This window comes from Tinamus guttatus, unplaced genomic scaffold (genome assembly GCF_059628265.1).
Source record: "Tinamus guttatus ecotype Peru unplaced genomic scaffold, ASM5962826v1 Tinamus_guttatus_pri_ptg000332l, whole genome shotgun sequence".
NCBI classification, from domain to species: domain Eukaryota; kingdom Metazoa; phylum Chordata; class Aves; order Tinamiformes; family Tinamidae; genus Tinamus; species Tinamus guttatus.
The window spans coordinates 1,084,647-1,096,554 of NW_028288866.1; the positions used below are offsets into that span (position 1 = coordinate 1,084,647).

Sequence of the window (11,908 nt, forward strand, 5' to 3'; positions counted from 1 at the left end):
GACAGTATCATTGTGTGAAGACTGAAGTGCTGGGATTTTTTGTGGCATCCAAATGCTGTTTTCTCCAGACCGTTTCCAGTGGTTGTTTCTGCAAGCTTTACCAGTCGTGAGCCAGCCTGCCATGCACTGCCAGAGAAGGCAACCCATTGCAGCCTTTTTGGAAGTGAAACATGATGTATTTGTTGGAGGAAATACACCGGACCGCATCTTTGCCTTTTTAGTGGCATCATAAAACCGCACAGGCAGGAGAGTCTGGGAAGACACAGATTTGGAGCCAGCTCCCAGAAACGGTCAGAAAAGGAGAAGGGACAGTTAGCTATAGAATACGGGTTTACGAAGCACACGCACCACGTTGTACGTGTTCAGCCCTGGTGCATCAAAACCAGGAGACAAGCCCTTGCGGTCGAACGGGTAGAAATTAAAAAGCTGCCCATCCTGAGTCTCCAGTGAGATGGAGGCAGAGCCCAGGTGCAGAACACATGGGAACTCCTTGTCAAAAACAACCTGGAAGACTCGGTCTTCCAAGTGGTGGAGCTTGATTGTCCGGTACTTCTCAGGGATCAGCTCTTCAACGTGAGGCCCAAACTGCTGCATGACCAGCACCCCACCAGGTCCAACTTTGATCTCATAGAAAGTCAGGTTGGAATAGGTGTAGTAGCCAACATAAGGGACTGGGCTTGGAGGAGGAGTCAAGCTTTTCTCTGCCTCCCTGAATGCTGTCTCCATGGCAGGAATGAGATACTCATATGCCTGAGTCACGATGTCCCTCCCTTGTGGCCGAGGCCCTGCCATCAGCACGATGAAGCTGAGACGGAGTTTGGAGATAAGGGAGAACGTAGCCGAATAACCATCAAGGTCTCCATCCTTCCTAATGACGTCGTAGCCCAGTTGCTCATTAATCTCCCAAGGAGTGCCAGTTTTGTTAGCAAAATACTCAGTGGAGCACTTAAACAGAGGGGTCAGCATCGTCTTCACGGTGTCCGGCTCCAGGAGGCGACGGTGATAGGTGCCCAAAAAGACCATTGCCAGCTTGGCGAGGTCGGCAGCCGTGGAGTACATCTGGCCAGAAGGTCTGTACCAGCCGAGGTCGTAGAGTGGGGCTGGTTGCCGGCTGCCGTAGAAGCCCACGGCCATCTGCGAGCGGATGGGTGGTGTGATGTCGAAGCCGGTGTCCTCCATACCCAAGCGGTCCAGGATGTTCTCCGAGACCCAGCGCTGGTATTGCCCCTCCGCCGCGTGGTCGGCCAGCACGTGTGCCATTAGGGAGAAGGCTAAATTGCTGTAATGGCACCTAAAGAAGGAAAGGGATATATTGCATCAGCCTTACGCGTTGTGGGTACAACCGTGTGGAAACACTGGCTGGGGCTCTCTCCTCTGGGGAAAGATGGTCATTTTTCAGATCACAGGCTAAACAGAAAGAAGGGATGAAGGAGGGTTGGAGAAAAAGTAGCAATGCTGTTACCCTGATCTATTGTTAATTGAAGAAAGAATGAGAAATTTCTTATGGGAATAGCAGCAGTTATTTAACCTCTACTCATAGAAAGAGAGACAGAGATAATAAAACTCAAAACAAACAAAAAAAAATGCAAAACCTTCACATTTGCATATCCCGACTTGCTGCTAATAATTGTTCAACTAAGAGCACGTTCATTCTTTTCAAGAGTGGAGCTGAGAGGTGCAGATGCTTACCTTAAAGGTCTCAAAATCCCAGGTAAGCCTCTTTGGAGATTTAACATGGTACAAACTCTTAAGCACCTAAGCTACTGTAAGATGGTAAAAGCACTTAAAAGGCACTTAAAATCCTGCAAGGCGACATCCAGCAATGTTAAGTTGCTAAAGAAGCCGAAGCGCTTGAATCTTTAATATCCATAAAGTACTTTAAATCTCTACACTTGACTGAAGTTTAATGACTTAAAGATAAGAATGGGCATGTTTTCTTCTCAAAGAAATTTTCAAAATTCACAGTGTTTTCCATCTTGTTTCTTCTTCTGACTTTTGTGAATGCATTGGTTATTTAGATCCCAAATTTGGTCCCATCTGTCCTAGCCCATCTGTTTCCTATTGGCTGAAAATAAGCATGCTGAATGTATATATTTTTACACTAGAATGAATACATATTGGATCTAGAAGTTAGTATCTGAAATGGGGCTGAAGTTCAACATTTCAAGAAAAATATTTTAAAATTTCTGTATTAATGAATGGGAATTTCTTTTAGTAAGAATGAACTGTAAAGCACATCTAGGGACAGGAACACAACATTGGACAGAAATTTATGCAATGTTTCTGTGATCAAGCCATTAATTTCTTTTCAGAAGGAGCTTTCTGGCCTCACAGACTTCAAGTCATGGCAAATTCTCAACAGCCCAAGGCAAATTTGTTCAGGTAAATTCATCTGTTCTCAGCTGAAAAAATGTGGCACCTCCCCAAACCATTAACCCAACCTAAAATAAGAGTACGTGTAGACAGATGACGTGGAGCTCCGCTTAGGAATGACCATTGGTTATGGAAACTCCAAGTGTGGCTAATGTCCACGTAAGAAGGAAATGACCCCAGACCCAAAGCCCACAGATGACTTCAACTGACCTGGTTCCTGGGTCAGCAACCAATACATCGTCTTTCAGGAGAGCAAGAGCATCCTGTGTGTTGCCTTTCCACAGCAGGCTGGTAGATCGCAGCCTCCTGGGCAGACCTGTGCCATGGAGAAGAAAAGTTCAAGTGACTTGAGACAAAACCAACTCAGGAAATGCTGAATCTGGTGAAAAATGAGCAAAAAGCAAGATTCAACGGCAAGGTGGAAATAGCCACCAAAAACACATATACACATGGCAAAGGAGCTGCAGGAACCAGCTCGTACCAGACTGCAGGTCAAAATGTGTCAGTCACTGGACAACGAATCTGGGTAACCCCGGCTCCAACAGTGGATTGCTGCATTTTGGTAAAAATGTCTCAACAAACAGAAAAACCACAACAGACTCCAAGCACACTGGGAATGTTGGGGAGATCCCTGTTCTTATTCCACATAATTCCCTGGCCTTTAAGGGTGTGAAACAGCCTGTTCACGGATCTTTGCTCATTATCCCTCTCTCTGTGACTCGAACTTCTCTGACTCATTTCAGGCTAGGCCTCAAAGTATTTTTGACTTTTTTTTTTCTCAGCATTATCAAAATGTCTCCAGTGTTTGAATGTGGAAATATTAAAGGAATCTCTTTTGACTTTTAATTCCACTACCCTGCAATCTGCTAAAAGCTTCGGGCCAGGACGCTTAAAAATGCCGCAGACTCCTTTCCTGTTTGCTGATTTACAGGAACACACTGGATTTGTGGCTCACCAAGTGCAGAACTTCGACTATATCAGGAATTAAATCCTCCTTGCAGTTGACAGCTGACTTTGATTTGCAGGTTAGGAGAAAATCATGAAGGATGCATGACAGAAAAACGGCTTGCCATCATCTGCTCAGTGAGCGTGTGCTAAATCTTGGCAAAGCTGAATTAAGCCCTATTCTGTTGTAGCAGGAGCACATGGTTTTTTTTTTATTTTTTTTCCCAACTGGTCTGACCTTGGGATTTGAACTGGAACCAGAGCATTTTTCTACTTCTGCTCTGTGATTATTTGTGCAGCTTAATGTCCAGTAAGAGACACAGTGAACATCTTCCAATAGACACAGGACTTCTTCATGTCCTGCTTTTCACAGTGCAGCAAAGAAAATGCTGAGCCACCTGGAAAGGTCACCCAGTTCCCTGCCAGCAATGCGGTGTCTCTCTCGAGGTCCACTGAAAGCCTCCAGAAATGGTAAACCTGAGAGTGTGGGAGCATAACTGAGAGCCCGAGTCACTGATTTGTGCTTCATGGGCTGCTAATTAATGTGACAAGCATGCTGTTAATAAGTTACAATAGAAACTCATACTGTCATTCACGCACACATGAAAATCACAAGATTAACAAGGTGGAACTTCGCTCTAGCAGTGCACACATCAAGCTTTGGGCAAAATACTCTTAGTTTGGACTGCTTTTTTTTTTTCCTCAATATGCAATTAAAAGATAAATTTACGTATATATAATAGATAACAGTTTTAATAGTTTAAATGAAAAACTATTTGCAATATCCAGTGCCATGACACTTGTTGCTAAGCGGAACCTACTCCTACTCCTTTGAGTCTCTGCATTAGCTTGAGGCGAAGCTCTGCTCTCTCCTGCAGTATTGGACTTTATATTTTGTTTGGAATGGAGGTTCTAATTTGGGGTATTTATTGCGGTTTTGGAAGGGGAGCTAAATCGTTAGTGTGGGTAATGCAGGGTTAGCCAAAATGCACCGGCTCTCAACACACTGCATCTTCGGCCAGCCAATTCTGGAATCTCCAAGTCGAGTATTAACTGCTCTATTTCCGAAAGAGGTTAGAGATCTCCCCAGTCCTGTGATCTCCTTCTACATCAGCACTGGAGTTACCCATTTACAACAGTAGCAGCCGATTAAGAGTCCTCTGTCAGCAAGCACAGAGCTATTTATAGTGCAGGAATCCCAGATCAGGGACCACACTGACGGTTAAATTTAGCTCAGAAATTGAGGTCTATCTGTTCAGAGCAAAAACGGTTTGGTGCCACTTTGACCCTCATCCCTGCATCTCAGAAAAAGAAGAGCACTCTGGACTGGCTGTTGTGCAAGCTGAGCTTGCTGTCAGGTTGTGCAATGGTTGGAGGAAATCTATATTCTCCCTTCCAGGGGGAAGCAGCTCCCCAGGCCCTCTGGGATGGAAAGGTGCCTGGTGAGGAATTTGCTTTTAGCACCCGATGAAGCTGCTGACAGCAGGTCCCCAAGGATCCTGCTCGAAACCGGGGCAAGTGCAAAGGTGCAGAGCCCGTGTTGGGAATTGGCCATGGCAAAAGCTTTTCTTTTATTCTTTTATTAATAAAAGATAAAATATCTTTTATTTTTCTTTTATTTTTTTTAACAGTAAATGCTCTGTTTTCTCCCTGGCCTTTTCCAAAGGGCAGAAAGCAGGCAGGTCTCACCTGAGAGCTGGCTGGCCATTCTGCGCAAGGTGACCGGCGATGGCTTAAGTGGCATTGAGCCTTTCTCCAAAAACACCAGCCCATCTGCTGTGTATCTTTGCTCCGATTCCTTGAGCTTCCCCAGGGGGTTTTTAATGGCAAAGTTCTGGGCATAACGTTCCAAGGGGTCATCCAGTGATGTGACTTTACCTTCCTCCCACAGCTTGTACAACATAATGGTGGGAAAGATCTTGGAGACGCTGGCAATTCTGTTAGGGGACATACCGTAAAAAAATTATTGGACTTTTGACATTAAAACACTATTAAAGTTTTGCATTTCACATTCAGACTGGATATTGGATTGCTTGAGAGCACATTAAGATACAGAGAAGGTCTTCTAGAAGAAAATGTGTGTATTCTTGTATGCAGGGATTGTACCATGATACAGGGGGAAGAAAACAGCCCATTGCAGCTGTGGAAACTTCCCAAAATTGTTTATTCTGAGGGTAACATTTGATAGTCATATTGAAGTCCATATGTTGCAAATTTATCAAGCTTATAAATCACCGAAAACAAGTCTTTAAGGAAAGTAAATACAAAGCAAACATTCCGTTTGTTTTATAGATGCACAGATCAGGGGCTGGCTTGTTTGTAATACACATGCAGGGCTGGATTCTCTCTTCATATAAAAAATAATGGCCAATATGTCCTTGACTTCACTGGGAGAATGAATAAGCCTCTGGGTCTACTTCGCATTCTCAGTATATAGTCCTCTAAATTGCTGTCATTTTGCTAAACTGAACTTTTTTTTTTTATCCTCTGGCACCAAAAGACTTTGTCCCCGCTGCTCGCAAAGTCTCTGCTAAGCTCCAGTGCTTCGATTTGTGGCCCAGCCTCTTCAAAACCTGGTGGTTGGCCTATGTGAGGAGCAAGAGGACTGCTCCTCTCGGGTTTTCACTGGTATTCAAATTTAAAATACAATTAAAATCTGATTTTATCAGATCAAATTAAAAGAAAAATCTCAAAACGAACATCTCATTAAGCCATGGGTGACTTTGGGACTAGCTTAGGGACCTGGGGCAGGAGAAAACAGGCTTGTGGCCGCCATCCTGTCCCTAAGGATCGGGTCTCCAACACATGTAATAGTTGTTCCCAGCTCTCCTGACCATGGTACATCTGTCCTACCTGTAGATCGTGTACTCATTGGGCACCACGGAGGAGGGGTCTGAACCGTTCTTCTTCCCAAAGTTGCCTGTCCAGAGCACGGTATCGTTGTAGATAACGATGGCAGACATGGCTGGGAGGCCAGAGTTATGAATCCTTTGTCGCAGCATCAGATCCACCTGGAGAAGGACAGGAAAGGAGGAGTTTCTCAGTAAAGAGTCTTATAATGCAACTCATCTGTAGCATGTAATGCTAGACCCAAGGAATCAGCCCTGTTTACTGCCAAGCCCTTGAGGGTCAGCGTGAGGGTTAGTGATTTTTCAAATGTGTCTTGGCAAAAAGATTGCACTTCAACTCTGGAGGTTCTTTGAAACGCTTTTGCTGAAATATCCATTTTTTCCCCTCTCTTTGGCTCTGTCTACATGTCTGCTGTGTAGCAGACTCTGGTGCTCATCAGTGCAATACCTATGATACTCATGTGATTGAAAACAAATGCTAATGCTCTAATGATTGCAATTTCTTCCATTTTAAACTGTGTTGCAGACATCTGTTCCTTGTACTTTAGGTCCAAAGATCTGCAAGAACAAGGCTTAGGCTTTTTAAATATCTCATGACACTTGTTTTGCCACCGAACATGTTAGACCTGGAGCTTAATGAGCAAACAGCACTACTTGTCCATAGGCTTAGGCAGAACCTGAGGTGATCTGAAAATGCACTTTTTTTTAGGTGCTGGTGCCTAGAATCCCTTCATATATGTATCAGTATGTGTTGTTTGTGCTGGAGAATGCTCACCAGACCTCCTGATCAAGTAATGCAGTTTGTCGTTAAGCTTTGGATCAAATAACTGCTTATTAACTTATTCTCTATGTGCAATGATAGATTTTTTTACCTCTACCTCTAGAGTCACTGGTTCTCCACCTCCTCTACACCCTATCTCCTTCACTGGAGATGCTCAGGTGCAAAATACACATCCTACCCTTTACACCTTTAGAACATCACAGTTATGAGCTCTGTCTCCCTTCATTTCTGCCCCTGCTCAGACCTTCTCCAGTGCTTCCTTCAGAATGGGGATGGGATGGTCCAGTGGAACCGGCTCAGGATAGCGAGGACACATCTGCACAGCTTCCGATCTCACCTCCATCACAGAGGGGCCTGGGAAACATGGATGCAAGTTACAGGGATAGACACACTCACAAGCTTCAACCACCTCCAGTGATCAGTGTTGGATGTTTTTTGTGTGTGTGTTTGATGCATTTGCACTGTATATGAGCCACCCTCGCATACACAGAGTCTTTGTGTCTGTCCATTGAGATTGCAGTAATCAACACAAAGGAATTTTAGTGCTAATTTGCTTTCTTCTAAAAGTGAGATCTGGACGCTCAGGACACTGGTACCCTATTTACTCTGTATTTATGTCCTTCGTGTCCTTGCGCTAGCTAACAAGTGGTAGATTCATGTGCTGTAAACCCTTTGGGGAAAAAATGGCCCAAAATGGAAAGGTGTTTATTAGTCTCACAAGCTTCTCCACCAAGCCACGGGCAGGTTCAAAGCTGCTACTTACTGGGCTCCACCTTGGGGAGGCTGTACTGCCAGAGGAAGCAGCCCGTCATAGCCACCGAGAGCAGGAAGAAGAAGATGACCAAGACGTGGATCCACCGCACTTCCATAACAGAGAACCTGAGGAGGCCCCTGCTGCTGGGGGCCTGCTGTGAGCAGAGGAGATAGGATCTCAGAGGAGATAACAGAGCAAGAAACTGCCTCTCATGCACAGCAGCTGGAGCAAGGAGACACACTACATCAGGGAATGCTGGCGGGATGCAACACAAGAGCTGAGCATATGACTGACACCAAGTTGCCATGCCTGGAACCAGGGATGACTTCTCATCTTTTCATGGTTTGCAAGATGTCCTTCTCCCTGCCTTTTTGGTGGGCATAGAAGAATGCCAGTTGTCCAACTGCTGGGAGCTTGCCTTCCCCACAACCTGCAGGCTGGCTTAAAATGGCAGGATTCTTTTGTATAGCTCTCATTTCCTCCCATCTCAGTCATTGGGACTTATTCCTGGATACCCTTTCCAACCTCTTTTCCTAGAGTCCATTATCTGTTCACAAATGCCACCAGCCAGATTGTCTGAGCAGATCCATCTTTAATAGACAAAATGATAGATTTTTTTTTCCCCATGTACTGCCTTTAGCATCCTTTTTTGTCCCTGCAATTCCCATTTTATCATGTGCCATCTGTAAGCTTGGCATTTACAGAAGTAGTGTTTTGGAAAACCGGCTAATATTCTGGGTTTGTGCAGCTCTCCCCCCTGGAGACCATCCAGGTTGGTGATACCACCATGGAAATGCTAAAGAATAACAAGGAACAGATGACAAATGATTAGGTGCCTCAGCGCGAGCTCTGCTCTTTTGCTGACTACAGGGGGTCAGTAGGGTGCTTTTGGAAGTTTGGCAATTAACGTTAGAAAACATATGGCCTGCCATTTGCATCCAATATGGTCCACATTCCAAAGCTGTTCCAGGTTGTCTGGACTCGTTTGTGGTATAGACAGACTAAAATGCTCCCTTTAGATTTCCGCATAGCCCGTTTCTCTGAATTCAGAGAGAGGATGGTTCATGTACGAGCCTCTACAGACAACTGAGCCCCGTCACTTAACAACGAGGAGCCCCACAAAGCCCTTCCAGCCTGTTTTCGTGCCTCTTTGGCACCAAATCCGGCTTGGCTGCAGTATACACAATCTTACGCAGTGCCTGAGACGGCAGGGACCCAGATCCGCGCTGGGGAAAGCCCATGTGTTGACATCCGTGGTTAATCACCCACACTCCAGCAGGTTGTGGTTTATGCTGGAGGATGTCTCCAAAGCTGCTTTCCTGCAGCAAGGGGTGGGATGGGATTCTCTTTGCCCTGGAGCTGTCATGGGATGATTTTCTAAAGTTCCCTCATCGTAAGGGAACTCCCCCACCAAACCAGAGCTTCCCAGATGATTTTCTGCCTCTTTCCTTGAGCAACCCTGATTCCAGCTGGCTTCTCCGTCTCACCCACATTCCTCAGTGACTGTCACTGCTAATAACACAAACACAGCACAGCAGAGGGAAGGACATGCCAAGTTCTTGGACACATTCAAATGGATGCACATTCACGCAGGACAATGCACCAAGGCTTCCCACCAGGAGCAATCCCAGTGTGGCTTAACTACACGCTCTCTCTTCTTTCCCCCTGATCTTTGCAATTTAGGAGGAGGAGAAGGAATGGGGATTTCACAGAAACCTCTCTCATCTTCACAGTCTCCCACCCACCTTCCCACGACCACCTCGGTGCTCTAGCACAGATGCTGCCCCATCAATGGCCCCTCTCAGCACAGGTTCGGTTGAATATCCGGAGGGAATATCCCCGTGTGCATACCATCGCCAGAAGCCGTCTCAGTCGCAGAGGCCATGTCCAGGCTGTACCAAATCCGCCCCGGCTGATCCCCAGCCTGGGAGGGATGGAGCCGAGTGCCTTGCCATGTTCCTCAATGCGCCCGCTCCTCACAGGATGCTCCGGCTTTTCCCCTTTAGCTGCTCCCGCCTGGGGTTTCCCTGCCCGCTGCACCCGTCTGTCGTGTTCCCAAAGTGCTGCAGATCTCCCCCCGGGGAAGGGGATTAAGTGACAGGGACAGAGCGGTATTTGCTCTCAGGAAAGTGCCCCGAGAGATTGGATGTTAATTCTCTCTAATGCTTCCCTGTCATGTGTGTGAATCACGGCTTGAAACCATCAGGGCTTCGTGGGCTATTTATAGCGGCTTCATCTCCTCCAGGCATTTGAGCAGGAGGCGATTAACCCCTGAGATGGACCATGTTCCCCGCCAGCCTGGCGAGGGGACACGGAGGAGACATGGAGGAGCTTAAGCAGGAGCTCCGTCATGCTCCAGGCTGCATCCCGAAGAGTCTCCTGGACTTGCCCTGCAGGGATGGACCTAGATGCCCATGGGGCTGGTGTTCTCCCTCTTCTTAGCTGTGTGGAGGGAGAGGGGGAAAGTGGAGGGCTGTGATTTGCACTGGGATCCCTTACCCGCAGCTGCAACCCATCCATGGCTGCTCGGGAGCCTCTTCTCATGGCGCGTGCCAGTGCCCACGAGGGAAAAATGCATAAATCCCTGCAGCGAAGGGGGAGGAAATGTTAGTGCAAGAGGGGAAACAGAGCCAGAGCCAGGAGGGAGCCCAGGCAGAGAGGCAGGGAGGTTTTCTACTAGTGCAGAGCTATGGAGCTCAATCCGGAGCAGTGGGAGCAGCAGGAGAGAGCAGACTTTGGACAGGGAGATAGAGCAGAGCCAAAGGCCAGTGCCCAGTGATGCATTTGCTTTGGCAGCAGCATGTTTCCACATCAGGGGCTGGACCCAGGATGGGTCCCTTGCCAGGATCCATCCTCACCCCGCTCCCCATCCACAAGACCTGGAGCTTGGAGCTCTTCTTCTGACACCCATCACGCCTGCTCAGTGGGAGATGTCCAGCCCTCCTTGCCCCTTCCCCATAGCCAATCCCTAAAAATCGGAGCCATTCTCAGTCTCGGGGATCATGAGGAGAGCCGCCAAACCCTATTTGGATTCGGACAGGCTGGAGCTTGCAGCGCGGCTGGCGTCTCTCAGTAAAACTCCCTCCTGCCTTGTTCCCCAATGGTGGCAATTTCTTATGTTAAAAAAAAAAAAAAAGAAATATAAAAGCAGCTCTTACCAGCCTAGCTGCTGTGTCCCCCTGGTTCCAGCGCCGAGGAATTTGGGGCTGTCCTGTCGCTGCAGATGTGAAGAGCATCTGAGGCACTAATCCCAACACAGCCTCTCCAGCAGGGATTATTTGTCTGCTCCTCACCCCTCCTCGAGCAGCGCAACATCTGCCCAGGGATGCAGCTGAAAAGGAAGCATTCCTGGTGAATTCATGGCTCAGGCAATGCAGTGGAGTGCAGGAGAGGGTGCTGGGGAGGGGGCTTGAACTTCACATGTTGTAACCTGGAAATATTCATAATGCAGGCTTAAAAGCACTTTTTTTTTTTTCAGGCATTGAATGCCCCCAGCAGACCTGTTCTCCATGGCATAAGTAAGTCCCTCCCTGCAACCCGAGCAGGTCCCATCTTAGAGATCCCTTGCCATGAAGCAGCAGATCCTGCCTTTCCTGTTTGTTCCCTTCTCATCAATCTCATCCCTGGATGTACCTCTGGCTTTGCTGGGAGCACATGGCCCTGTGCTCTCAGAGCATCTTTCTGGCCCAAGGAGCGGCAAAAAGTGGAAGAAAGATCAATTTTCCAGCCCACTGTCCGACCGTGGCACGTAATGGGCTACACACAACAGGTTCTGCCTTTCCTAAGGCCAGTTGGAGCCAAGTGATGCAAACCCAGGCTTTGAAGGTCAATTCGTGCAATGATTTTGGCCTGGAGACCCCCGGGAACCGGTGGGATAGGGGATGGTTAAACAGACAGCTGTCCAAAGGCTTTTTATGCCTGAGCTGCTGAATTACCCCAAGAGCTTCACTTGGCCCAGACAGGGCTGACGTTGTCCACGGTTTGAGTTATCGCATCTCCTACACCCCCCTGTTTGCCCAGCAGCATCCTGAAGGGACCCAACGCATTTCTATTTTCCCAGAAACTAAATCTCCTCCTTTTTGAGCTCCTTTCTCATCCCCATTTCCCTATTGTCCCACTGTATTTAGACACCACAGCTTTGAGCGTGACAAAGCTGCTCATCAATGCGAGCCGGGCTGTTTACTGTATCTGCTCCAGGGGTGATGT

At 47.3% G+C, this 11,908-nt stretch overlaps 1 protein-coding gene across 1 annotated transcript; it reads right to left on the minus strand.

Annotated features, from left to right (window-relative positions):
- Nucleotides 1-237: 237 nt before the first annotated feature.
- Nucleotides 238-10,246, minus strand: LACTBL1 (lactamase beta like 1). The gene is made up of 7 exons (XM_010213688.2): nucleotides 10,202-10,246; nucleotides 7,712-7,856; nucleotides 7,193-7,302; nucleotides 6,172-6,329; nucleotides 5,008-5,255; nucleotides 2,584-2,689; nucleotides 238-1,291 (listed from the first exon to the last, which is right to left on the minus strand). The coding sequence occupies exons 1-7, from the start codon at nucleotides 10,244-10,246 to the stop codon at nucleotides 313-315; spliced, it is 1,791 nt and encodes a 596-aa protein (XP_010211990.2). The 3' UTR covers nucleotides 238-312.
- Between the last annotated feature and the right edge of the window lie 1,662 nt (nucleotides 10,247-11,908).

Excerpts from the sequence above, each read along its gene's own strand:
- LACTBL1 (XM_010213688.2), bottom strand. The coding sequence starts at position 10,246 with ATGAGAAGAGGCTCCCGAGCAGCCATGGATGGGTTGCAGCTGCGG. Across the intron at positions 6,330-7,192 it reads TGAAGGAAGCACTGGAGAAG|GTGGATCTGATGCTGCGACA; the intron begins GTCTGAGCAGGG and ends GTCCTTCTCCAG. Across the intron at positions 5,256-6,171 it reads AATGAGTACACGATCTACAG|AATTGCCAGCGTCTCCAAGA; the intron begins GTAGGACAGATG and ends GTCCCCTAACAG.